Source organism: Schistocerca nitens, chromosome 8, assembly GCF_023898315.1.
Source record: "Schistocerca nitens isolate TAMUIC-IGC-003100 chromosome 8, iqSchNite1.1, whole genome shotgun sequence".
Taxonomy (NCBI): domain Eukaryota; kingdom Metazoa; phylum Arthropoda; class Insecta; order Orthoptera; family Acrididae; genus Schistocerca; species Schistocerca nitens.
The window spans coordinates 29,366,511-29,380,627 of record NC_064621.1 but is presented as its reverse complement, the minus strand read 5'-3'; the positions used below and the strand labels follow the sequence as shown (position 1 = coordinate 29,380,627).

The 14,117-nt window shown below is 38.2% G+C and overlaps 1 protein-coding gene across 1 annotated transcript in view; it reads right to left on the bottom strand.

Annotated features, from left to right (window-relative positions):
• Positions 1–372: 372 nt before the first annotated feature.
• The window catches only part of LOC126198565 (uncharacterized), a 61,510-nt gene continuing 47,765 nt past the window's right edge, over positions 373–14,117 (bottom strand). The window contains exon 4 of the mRNA XM_049934995.1: positions 373–4,511. Within this exon, the coding sequence (XP_049790952.1) occupies positions 3,898–4,511 (614 nt within the window). The 3' untranslated portion in view covers positions 373–3,897. The remainder of the gene's footprint in view (positions 4,512–14,117) is intronic.

Genomic DNA, 14,117 nt, shown 5'->3' with positions numbered 1-14,117 from the left:
ACACATTTGTCTGGTCCCTCAACAGATATCCCTCCATGGTGGTTGTACCTATGGTACAGCTAACTGTGTTACTGAAGCACGTAAACCTCCCCACCAGTGGCAAGGTCCATGGTTCATGGGGGTTGGGGGGGGGGGGGTGTTATGGCTCTTTATGGGATGTAAAATATAGATACTTCTTGATATATGTTGGCTAATGCATTCTCTAAGATTCAACACAATAAAAGGCTGCATGAATGGAAATGTCCACAAGCAAACCTGCAATACAAATTAAATTGTGGTTAAATAGTAAAAACATCATATACAACTGATTTAGTTCACTTACATTATATGAAACTGACTTGTGCAACTGCTCAAAGTGGCTACACAGATAGTATGTAATGCTAGTTGAAAATTGGTCTGCAGGTATTTTTGGAAGGATTAGATTCAGCAAAAGTCTGTTTCAAGCCTTACATACACACTGCCTGACCAGCAACTGTATCATGCCTGAGTCATTCTAGTTTCATTTTCAGTAATAGAGTTAACCAAAAGCTGACATGAAGTGAAATGTGTGCTTTCCTAAGATGCCTCATACGTTGGAATCTACCTTTCATTGTTACATTGTTTCATGGTGTAACTTGTATATACCATATTATATCAATAATGTACAGTATAAACTCTGTGCATTTATCCAAATGTCAATTATATATTTACAAGTACACTTACTACAGTGATAAGTGTAGCACAATGACATTATTTGGCATCATGGTGAATTAATGAACACTGTTGCAAACATGCAACATTTAATGTGAGCATCTAACATGGCTTCATTTGAGGTCTCAATTTTGTTGAGATGTTACACAGCAAAGTTCATAAAATCCATTTCAGTGATTATGACACAATTTTATAACTTGTAGAATGTGTCAAGAGTTGAAAAGGTATGCTGTATTCAGATCAGCGCACACAGCACCTTTATAACACAAAAATCAAGTATGAAATTTCTTCTTATCAAAATATCTTACATATAATTAAACAATAAACATTTTTAATCTCACTGTTAGAAGCAGAAGGTAATGGATATAAATTTCATGTGACTTGCATTTAGATACATCCAGGTGTTAGTTCACAGCAAAGCTTCAGAGTCGAATGTACAAACTTTAGAATGTGATGATAATTTAAGCTCAATACAAGCCATAAAAACTGTGGCATACCAAATGCGTAAAATGGGCATATAAAATTCTAATGTCTTTAACTGCTGATCAAAGACATGCAGATGTCTGGTTTGCAAATATTATTTCATGTAATTGTGCAGAGTTTTTGCGTGAACGTTTAGAGGAGATGAAAAGAAGCACTTCTGTTATATGAGACAAGTGTCACACGTTTGACACTGGACTTCTCTTAGGCCAACATTCACAGTTGTTTTGACTGCTTCACATGCAGCACACTGACACTGGAATCTGATTTGCAACACAGTAACATTTTATTGCTATTAAAGGTTAAGTTGTCATTACCCTGAATGTAATTAAATGTTATGTATTGCGCACATAGGTGGAGAGATTATACTACTGGTGACAAATCGCTGGAAACAGTAACAATTGTACAATACTTTGGAGTAACCATTCAGAGTGACCTAAAATGCGACTTCCACATAAAACTGACTGTACGAAAAGCACATGTCAGGCTGAGATTCAGTGGGAGGATCTTAAGGAAAAGTAAATAATCTCCAAAAGGAGTGATTTTACAAAAACATGCATCATGATCATCATGTTCTCCTGACATCACTCTTACAGATTTCTTTTTGTTGGGTGAGATGAAGCATTTGGTGTGAGAGATACAGATAACAACTCCAGAAGGGTTGGTTGCCTGTTTGGCTGAAGCTACAACTTTTATTTGTGAAACATCTGGTGGTTTAGTTCAGACAGTTGTTAGGACACAGATGCAGCTTGTGCCATAACATAAATGGATGACGTTTTCAGCAATATCTCTAAAACAATATTCCTCACATGTAAGTCTGAACACTATCTCTGAACATCGCTAGTGTCAAAACCTTCATGGTGGGGAAACGGTACATGCTCTGCCAGTGGTAGCTGGATATCAATTCAAACCTTGGTGAATGCAGAAACAGAGGGAGCTGCCAGGAGGGAGAGCCGCCTGAGGAAGAGTAACCCAAATCAACGGTACAGAGAACAAAATGTGACAGACAGACTACAGACAGGACAAGGACAAACAATGTTACAACAGTGAGGTGCTACGCAAATCAGTCACCACAGTGATGACAACAAGATCAAGAGCTGCGGAGAGATCAATCCAAGATGAAACCAAACAAAGTATCCAGATGACACGTAGGCACTTATCCAACAGTTCTAGTATAGCGAAGATTGATTCGTGGGCATCAAACAAGAGCATCAGAGGTGCACTTGCCGTGGTGCCCTATATCGACTGCTGAGGTCCATCTTCTCCATTGGCATTCCACCTCTGCAGCACCCAATACCAGAGTACACATGATATTTTTGACACATAAGTGTTTTTTATCTCCTCTAAACACTCAACAATTTTGTATACATAGTTTTTTACACTTTGTATGATGGACAAGGAACAATAATGACCAGAGACAGATAAAATTATGAAGTTTTGCGTCCTAAATGAACTATAACTAATTTAAAAACAAACAAACACACACATGACCAAAAACAGAAGGAAATATGTTTAAACCAATCTGAATTATCTTCTGAAAACTGGGGAATATGCATGTGAATTAAATGATATCAATTTGATACATTTGTAGATTACACAAAAAACAATATATATTTTTTTTTAAATATTTGCAGCCATTCATTCTCAGTTGCTACTTCAGTTATGTTTATCAACAAGTTAAGCATAAATATTATCAGTCTTTTGCAACAGAATGTTTGTTTCATTTTCAACCACACACATTCTACATATTCATATTAGGTATTAGTTGACCACTATACTATGGCACTTGGGGGGTGAGGGCACTTCGGTCAGTGTATTGTGAGTTTTTATCATGAGGACATGCTGAACCACTTAATAGTATGTGCACAGCTGACCTGAAAGCATTGACACTGTGATGCATTTTCCATAATCACCAGTGTACTTGTTTACTGTTAAGGTCACAGTGTGTTCCAATAGTGGCCAAGGAAGGCCCAGTGCAAATAATTTCGTTGGGTAGTACTCTCGGTGGTTTTCATGTTTACTATTCATAAAAAATTACTGATGATGCCCCATATCAGTACGTGGAAACATATCTGACTGGAAAGAAATAAAACAATGGAAACTCCAGGCTACTCACCATAAAGACGGTATGTTGAATGGCAGACAGGCACAATGAAAAGACATTTACACATTAGCTTTTGGCTAGAATCTTCACAGAACCTTCATCAGAAAAGGAAAGAAACACCCCCCCCCCCCCACACACACACACAAATTGCACCTCAAGCAGGCACTCTGCTCCAGACTACTGCAAATGGCGTGTGCTTACACGTGTGTGTGTGTGTGTGTGTGTGTGTGTGTGTGTGTGTGTGTGTGTGTGTGTGTGTGTGTGTGTGTTTTTCCTTTTCTGACAGTCGTAAAAAGCTAACGTGTAAGTGTCTTTTCGTTGTACCTGCCTGCAACTCAATGTGGCATCTTTATGATGAGTAGCAATCTATCTTTTCCTTATACTGTTGAAGCAAAATAAACATTCTGATGCAAAAGACAGATAATATTTATTTTCCTTCTCTACACAATAAACATGACACAATGTTTGAGAAATCTGAATAGATGATGCACTAAAAAATTACAGTGACTTAAAATTTTACATAAAATCGCTTCACAAACTAACTTACAGGTTGTAAGAAGTCTTTCACATATAATGCCTTTATAAATAATTATTATTAAGTATTATATGGGGAGAATAACACACTAGTAAAATGCAGCAGCAGGGGCATATGCTCCACAAGAGTTCTGACTTAGGCCTACGGGTCCCATCATTGCTGTACACGGAGGCTGATTGTGGACGAGGGGGTTTATAACACTGGCCTGGGGTGTAGAATAAGTGTGGAGGTTAAGCTGCATAGTGTGGTGTTGATGGTGCTGATGCAACATTTCACTTGGCTGATTCAGAGGAGGAAGATCTTGCAAATTCACTGGCAAAATATACATGTCAGGTGAAGAACTAGAATTTACTGGTGGCATCTGAAGATGCCCAGAACTTTCAATCACTCCATTATGACCATCAGAGACATTCACTATGTTTTGTCCACCTGTTATGTCACCAACAGAATCTTTGTCTCGACTGATTTTCTTAGGTGTCTTCTGTTTGCGCTCTGATTTGTTTGCTTGCTGGCTCATTTGAGACTTATCACTATCTTTGAAGGAACATAGTTTCTTTTTTAATGAAACAAAGTCATGTAATTTAAATTCCTCATGGAAGACTTTGCTATACAACCAATGTTTTATAATTGGAGGTGGTCGGGTATCTTGTTTGCTATGAGAGTTTAGCCTTTCCTGATCTTCATACTGGCTTCCATCATTCCCTGTACAAAAAAATCACAGTTACCAACTCAAATTGTACACAATATGCAACAAGAAGTAACAAAACCATGAAAACATAGTACAGCTGTTGCACCTGACAACATAGCTATAGCATTTCAATTATAAGCAGTGGTATATAAACAACTAGTGTAACGAAAATAAAGCTTTCTCTGTTTACAATGTTTCCTATTACAAGGGTTAGAAGAAGTATGCAGTGACAGACATAGGCAGCTAACTGGGTTCAGAAGGGGAAGAGTGAATGGAAGGCAGAACAATATCTTTTCTTAGGATAGGTCTGTCCTTTTCCTGTTCTCTTGTTTCCTACTTGCATTTCTTTAAACTTTCTAGGTTTTCTCTGCAACTAAATCCCCCTATAAAATTAAGCTGTCATTTCGAGACACCTTTCTAGTCTCATTTTTCCAGGGAGCAACATTCTTACTCACCTAGGTTACTGCCAGCAAATCAGTTTCCATGTACTAACGTCAGTGGAACATCAGACTTTTTGAAGTCACTACTTCATATTTTAGTTTACTAATGATCTACCCCTTTTTCAGACATAGATATTTCATCAACATTTACTCAAATTTATCATCTACAATAGGTGTATAAGTAACTGTATCATCAACAGAAAATGTGGCATTAGTTCTCATATTGAAACTTCCTGGCAGATTAAAATTGTGTGCCAGACCAGGACTCAAACCTGTGACCTTTGCCTTTTGCAGGCAAGTCCTTTACAGACTGAGCTATCCAAAGAACTACCCATGGCCCCCTGGTTCTGAGTTAAGCGTAAGGATTGATCCAGATGATATATTGTAGTTGAGTATTGATTATTGAAGCAAAAGTCGATCATGACCACCAGCAAGACTCTTCAACCCTAACTTAAACTGATATTACATAAACTCTTTTTAAAAAAAAAAAAATACATTTCACAGCTGATGGCTTGATTCTATAGAATCTTCAGAAATTGTATTTTAGGACTGATGTAAGAAGTCCACATTTCGAATGTTGAAACAAGTTAAATTCACTACCCCATATTTTGCTACCAACAATTGAGGATCTATAATGACTAAACCCAAAAATTGTCCGGTATCAATGAGAGAATTTATGATACAATACTGAAATTCAATTAAATGATTGTTTTCAAAAGTAATGTTCATTCAACTGATACTAGACAACACAAGATGATGTTTTACACCTATAACTATAACCCAGATGCTTAAGGTGAATTAATATTAATTTCACAATATTAAATCTTCTGTAACTTTGAGATATTATTATTATTGTTGTTGTTGTCTCTAGCCCAAAGACTGGTTTGATGCAACTCTCCATGCTACTCAATTTTGTGCAAGCCTCTTCTTCTCTGTGTAACTACTGCAACTTACATCTTTTTGAAACTGTTTACTGTATTCATCTCTTTGTCTCCCTCTATGATTTTCATACCCCATGATTCCCTCCAGTACTGAACTGGTGACCCCTTGATGCTTCAGAATGTGCCCTACCAACCGATCCCATCTTTTAATCAGGTTGTACCGCAAATTTCTCTTCTCCCCAATTCTAATAGCAGCTTCTCATTAGTTATATGATCTACCCATCCAATCTTCAGCATCCTTCTGTAGCACCACGTTTCAAAAGCTTCTATTCTCTTCTTGTCTAAACTGTTTATCATCCATATTTCACTTCCATACGTGGCTACACTCCGCACAAATACTTTCATCAAAAAGGACTTCCTGACACGTAAATCTATACCTGAGGTTAACAAATTTCTCTTATTCAGAAATGCTTTTCTTGCCATTGCCAGTCTACATTTTATATTCTCCCTATTCCGACCATCATCAGTTATTTTGCTTCCCAAATAGCAAAACTCATTTACTACTTTAAGAGTCTCATTTCCTCCTCCAATTCCCTCAGCATCGCCTGATTTAATAAAACTAAATTCCATTATCCTCATTTTGCTTTTCTTGATGTTCATCTTATATCCTTTCAAGACTCTGTCCATTACGTTCAAGTGCTCTGCCATGTCCCTTACTGTTCGGACATAATTACAATGCCACTGGCAAACCTCAAAGTTTTTATTTCTTCTCCCTTGAATTTTATGCAACACTGTAACCAAATGTATGGTAACTACCTCTGTCACCACACATTAGTCATGCTGTACAGTTGGTGCAGTGGATACAGTTTTGGCAATCTGGCAACACTGTAACCAAATGTATGGTAACTACCTCTGTCACCACATATTAGTCATGCTGTACAGTTGGTGCAGTGGATACAGTTTTGAGTTAGCATGCAGGAGGTCGAGAGTTCGAACCTGGATTGGGGCGCAAATATTTCTTTCTGACATTTCATACTGTAATATACACTGTTTCTTAGGTCACATGTATCCTAAATTTACAACATTTTGTAATGCTGAACATAACAAATATGTGGTTAGACAAATATCAGACAGTTGAAACAAATGACCTGTCATAGGACAGAATAACTACAAAACAATATCAATTTCAATATGTTAAAGATGATAGTACAGTACGATGACACTTCTACTTGTCTTTCATACTACATCTACATACATACTCCGCAATCAACCATAAGGTGCGTGGCAGAGGGTACCTCGTACCCTAACTAGCATCTTCTCTCCCTGTTCTACTCCCAAACATAACAAGGGAAAAATGACTGCCTATATGCCTCTGTATGAGTCGTAATCTCTCTTCTCTTATCTGTGTGGTCCTTCTACGAAATGTAAGTTGGCAGCAGTAAAATTGTACTGCAGTCAGCCTCAAATGCTGGTTCTCTAAATTTCCTCAGTAGCATTTCACAAACAGAACGCCTCCTTTCCCCAAGTTCCTGAAGCATGAACACTCACCATCGACGACAACATACTGGGTTCTATTACTTAAGAGGTCTTCAAGCCACTCACATACTTGGGAACCAATCCCATATGCTCGTTCCTTAGTTAGGAGTCTGCATGTAATATGAGCACTCAGACGTTGCACATTGGCAATCAGTGACAATAATAATGTCCACATTAATGACCGCATGATCTTCACAACAGCATACATTGTCCTCAGAACAACAGATGCTCAAAGTGACCTCCCTTCATGTCAAAACATTGCACAACCCGCCGGATCATACAGCTCTGGACTCTTCGCAGCAAAGCTGCGTCCACAGTAACAAGAGCACCATGAACATGCGCTACCAATTCTTCCATATTCAACGGCAGCATAGAGTACATGTGCTCCTTCTGGTGTCCCCACAGGAAGAAATCCAGGGCATTTAGGTCAGGGGGATGCAGGATCTCCACGTCCAAGCCATTTCTCTGGAAATGTTCTGTCCAAATGCTGTTGCACATTAATTCCAAAGTGTGGAGTTGCACCATCATGTTGGAACCCTATCCTCTGCCAAACATATAGTGGAATGTCTTCCAGTGCAACAGGCAGACAGTTTGAGAGGAATGCATGATACCTTTGTACAGTCAACCGGTTAAACAACATGTAGGGCCCCTAACACCTGTCGCCCAATATTCCAACCCAGACGTTGATACAATCCATGGTCACGGATGATGTGGGGGTTAACCTCACACCAATGGTGGGCACTGTGCATATTGAAGACACCCTCATGAGTGAATGCTCCTTCATCCGACCATATTACACTGTTCACAAAGTCATTGTTGGCTTCCTGTTGTTGATGGAACCATTCACAGAACTGCATCTGCTGGATGCAGGTGTTGCATGAAAGCATAATAATAGGGATGCAGCCCGTGCTCATGCAGCACGTTAACGACCTTGTGTTGCGAGACACGCAGCTGCCTCGCTACGCTATGTGTACTTCACTGAGGTTCTTGGTGTATAACCTCCAGAATAGCTTCCTTAGTAGCTGGAGTACGGCGAGTCCATTGACAACTTCTGTCACATGATGGTGGAAAGAGAGAACCTGACTCCTGAAGGTGGCAGCTCCAGATGATGAAACACATTTTTATCTGGATGGTGTCGACGAGGATATCTAGCAGCATATTCACAAGCAGCAACACCAGCCCAGTTATCAGATGTATCAAGGACTAGAAGCATATCCACATATTCATCGTTTGTGTATGCCATAAATCTGTGACACTGGTTTAGAGATTTACAATGAGAAAATTTGTTACGTATACGCATGTACATTGGAGTCTGTCACGGATGCGTTACTCCGCTTGCAAATAGTCCCTGTCTGGTGGACAGCGCATACAATATAAGCACGCCATCAGTCCTGTACGCTGTTTCACCTAATGCCCCTTACCCCTCTGACAGATACTGTTCTGCGTGATTCATTCCAACAAAGCTAATTGTGAAATGTTTGGTTTTGAATTACACTGTTTCCCTAACGGTAACTGATGTGATGTTTCCATAACCCCATCAATAGAATAATAATAATAATAATAATAATAATAATAATAATGCATTGAGATACATACCAAACAGCATGTGGTTACCAGACTCAATGTTCAAAGGCATAATTAGTGGGACCATGGTGATAACACATACAAACAGTAACAGAGTTTGGACACTATTCGCAAAGCACGTTGCTAGTCCTACTGGTAGCATAAGACCCTAACGAAATGTAATGGACCTGAATGAGGCAAGAATAATAGTTGGTGCTAATCTATGGGACCACAGGAGGAGGGTACAAAGAATATACCAAGTAAAAAAACATATGCCTCAACCCAGGATTGAAGCATTGACCTCCTGCAAATAACCCAAAGCTCTATCCTCTGCACCAATTGTACAGCAAGACTAATATGTGCTGACAGAGGTAGTTACCTTAACTGTGGTTACAGTGTTGCCAGACTGCCACTTTTTGACGTCCTTTTTCTGACGGATGTACTTGCCAGACATAATTTTTTGACAGACATTTTTTTACTGCTGGTATGTAAGGAGTCGCGCTGCGAAGCCTGAGTGCTCGAATTTTGCTTCATCCAGTAAAATCAGTCTGAAACCTTCCAGTGTCTCCAGGTCTCTTCCATGTATACAACCTTCTTTCATGATTCTTAAACCAAGTGTTAGCTGTGATTAAATTAATGTCTGTGCAAACTTCTATCAGGTGGCTTCCTCTTTCATTCCTTTACCCCTATCAATATTCACCTACTACTTTTCCTTCTCTTCCTTTCCCTACTATCAAATTCCAGTCCCCCATGACTATTAAATTTTCATCTCCCTTAAATATCTGAATAATTTCTTTTATCTCATCATACATTTCCTCAGTCTCCTCATTTGCAGAGCTAGTAGACCTATAAACTTGTACTACTGTAGTGGGTGTGGGTTTCGTATTCGTCTCGGTTACAGAAATGCGTTCACTATCCTGTCCATTGTAGCTTATCTGTGTTCCTATTTTTTATTAATTATGAAACCTACTCCTGCATTACCCATATTTGATTTTGTATTTATAACTCTGTATTCACCTGACCAGAAATCCTGCCACCGAACTTCACTAATTCCCATTATGTCTAACATTAATCTATCCATTTCCCTCTATAAATTTTCTAACCTACTTGTCTGATTAAGGGTCTGACATTCCATGCTTCGATTCATAGAACACCAGTTTTAATTCTCCTGATAAAGACATCCTACTGAGTAGTCCCCACCTGGAGAGCTGCATGCCCTCGGGAAAAATTACAGCTGCAGTTTCCCCTCACTTTTAACCATTCACAGTACCAGCACAACAAGGCCATTTTGGTTTACGTTACAAGGCCAGGTCAGTCAATCATCCAGACTGTTGCCCCTGCAACTACTGAAAAGGCTGCTGCCCCTCTTCAGGAACCACACATTTGTCTGGCCTCTCAACAGATACCCCTTCATTGTGGTTGCACCTACATTACGGCTATCTGTATTGCTGAGGCATGCAAGCCTTGCCACCAATGGCAAGGTCCATGGTTCGGGGGGGGGGGGGGGATATTATGGATCTGGAAAATCTATGACTAGCTCTGGAATTGGCACAGACACTTTACACTTGTTTTAAATTTTGCTAACATCATATTAATTTTATTTCACTAAGATGGGAGAATGAATTGTGGTAGGAACAGGTGACTCTAATATTGTTGCCATCACGTTATTGTACAGTGTGATTAATTTAATATATAAAAGAGAAACTCTTTTACGTAAAAACTAACATAAATTTAAATAGTGTTAGCCATCAGATGGCTTAATTCTACAATGAAGTATGAATTTATACTATGTTTTTGACCTCACATCCCCTGAACTGGTGGAGAGAGACATGTTTATATATAGATTTTTAAAAGACAACACAGGTGTCACTGGAAGATGATGTGGGAGGTATGTCACTGTGACTGACAATGCCTGTATTTTTGTGAAATCCTGCCAAAATTGATCTAGCAACCATACAATAACATGCAGATCACTGTTGATATTGTGACTGTGTTTACACAATAAATGTAATTATGTGGAGACATGTTTTGACTTATTGCTTGGAACATGGAACACAGTGCCAGTACAAATGAACCCTGTGACTGAATTCCTGGAAGAGACTGCAGCCGATTTAATTAACTCCTCATTAACTGTTGATGAAATCCATAATATGATTTGAGGCATAATAGTATGGGGACTCAGTGTAATTGTTTACTGACCTCAAGTTTAGAAACTGCCACAACCACAGATTTGAAAGGTTCTGTGACAAGCTATACTGACACATCCTGGAGTTGCATCAAGGGGCTCAAACCGATCAGGTGTGCACTACACATAAGATAAACTGCCTATGTGTAGAGTGCAGACAAGTGATTTTTAGATTAAGACACTCTCCATCCAGTCCATAGAATGATAGCTGTAAGGGATCGAAAAGTGTCAATATGGGATTGAAAGAAATGCTGTTACCACCAGCCCCGCTCCCCCCATCCCAACAGGTAGAAGTATTTACAGTGTCAGAGTTTGTAATGCTCCCGAAAAATTGTCGAGGTCACATTATACTAGGAACGGAATGCTGGGTAAAAGCAAAAAACTGATAACAGTGAGATATTTGGGCAAATTGAAGCATATACGAAAAGGATAGGCTAATGGTAAATGGAGGTGGTATACCTGTCACACTAGACGAGAAACTCAAATCCACAGAAATAGAAATTGAAACTGCATGTGGTATTTTTTGGACAAGACTCACCAAGGAGAGATCCTGAGTGGTGGGGTTGATTTTTTGAAACAATCTATACAATAATGTAGGTTACAATTAAATGAATCATACCCAGCCGCAATTCACCCTGGTGGGCCATCATGTGTGAGTAATTGCTAAAAAAAGAAAAAGTTGGAATTTTGTGTTTAATTTTGCATTTAAAACTGGTAACAATTTACAGAGTGGTTGTGTAGCATAATGGTTAAGACAATAACCTCACATGCATTATGTTGTCAGTTCGAATCTTGCCAAGTACATTGAATTTTTTTAAATCTTTATCGAAATGACTGTGATTATATTTTTAACAATTCATTGGTTTATGTTTAATTTTTTTCCATTCTTTTGTCACATCACATTAATCATCATATGAAATACATCATTTGCTCTTATTTTTCTTCCTATCAGCCTTTTTCCACCTGGAATCCACATTAATATGAATTTGATTACTTTTATGTATTAATTTTGATTTAACTACTTCTAGTTTGTCATCTGATTTTTCATCCATGTTATTGCACTCATTATTTCTATTTCTCATTTTGCTTGAATTTTGTTTTACTTATATCCCTACTTTCGTTTAAATCATTATCAATGTTATTTTGTCCATAGTGCAAGAAGAATGTATGTTTTAAATGCTGATGATTGCCATCCAAAAAGATATGCATCTTGTAATGAAAAATACATTCTTGACCCCATTATATGGTCAAATAAATTGGATTATTTCATCTTACAGATTAGGATTTTCAGATGTTTAAACATTATGATAGATAAATAAAAATAATTAGGTTCACATGTAAAAGATTTCAGGTGGAAAAAGAATGATAGGGAGATAAAATAAGGGGAATTTTAAGAAACTGAAATGTTGTTTAAAATGATATGACAAAGGAATACAAATTAAAAAGAAAATTGCCTGTAATCCAATTAACTGAACAAAAATAATGGTCAAAGCCATTTCAATAAATTACATGTAAACCAATGAGTTGTTAAAAATAATGATCATAGTCATACTGATAAATATTTAAAAATGAAAAAAACGTACCTGATGAGATTTGAACTGACAGTCTTTTACATGTCCAGTCTGCTAGTTGTTATCATTTTTAAGGCTATATAGCATAACACAAAATTCTGATTTTTTTTTTCTTTTTTCGCTGATTACTCGCAAACAACAGTCCACTGGGGTGCATGATTGCATGGTGTGATTCCTTGGATTTTAACCTACATCACCATATAGATTGTTTCAAGAAGCTGATCCCACTGCTGGGGATATCTCCTTGTCATATCAAGCATGGGATTAAAATTATTACTGGATCCTTCTGCTGACCACCTGACTTACCTCCTTATGTAATGTAAAACTATAGAGAAAAATTAAGTTCAATAGTAAGGTTATTTCCTTAATTATACTGTCATCATTGGAGTAGAATTTAATCATCCAACAGTCAGTTGGGAAAACACTATTTTGTGAGTGGAGAGTGAGACATTACGAAATACTTTCTCAGAGAACTAACTACAACAGGTTGCTCAGAGGCCCACTCATGATGAAAGTATATTGGATATAATAGCAACGAATAGATGTAGACCTCTCTGAGGATGGCTTGGCTCTGAGCACTATGGGACTTAACACTCTGAGGATGCCCACATAGAAGTCGGTATCAGTAACCATTAGACAGTTGTAGCAGCAATAATTACCAAAGTACCCCAGCAACTAAAACAATTGGAGCATTTATGTTTTCTATGCTATACATTCACTTAGAGAAACTTCTTGAGAAGCAGAGACCATTGAATATTAGGTCTAAAAGAAAGCATAAGGCTATAGGTAGACATACGCAGAACGAAATGCATTTGGCTGTCAATAATGCAATGTGGGAAGCCTCCAGTGACTACCATAGCAGAGTATTATTGAAAGATCTCTCACAAAACTCAAAGAAATTCTCGTCACAGGTAAAGCCTGGCACCGAACTTAAGAGTCCACGTGCTCATGAACAAGTTAGGGACTGAAAATGTTGGGTAGCAGAGCAAAAGCATAAACTTGATAGAATCCTTATCAGATTCTATACTGAATTTGCGGTTGAGTTAGCACCTCTTTTTAACTAAAACCTACTATAGATACGTAAAACAAAAAACCATGCCCAGTAGTTGGAAGAAAGTACTAGCACACTCCTCAATGAGAAGGCTGGGAGAAGTGATCATCAAAACTACCTTCCATTACTCTTGACATCCACTTGTTGTAGAATCTTAAAATGTACTTTGAGCACATACATTACGAGGTGTAGATATTGGGGTGAATGACTTCTACGGTGGGTGGTAGAGACGTTCCTCTAGAGTTCAGGATGGCGTTTACCTCTCCAACCTGGGCATAGTTGCAGTACGACAGTGAGTAGCAACCAAATGGATGCCTGACATCACAAAAAAACAAGTATTACACCATTACGTTTATTCTGAGTGAAACGCACAACAGTCATAGACCAAAGATG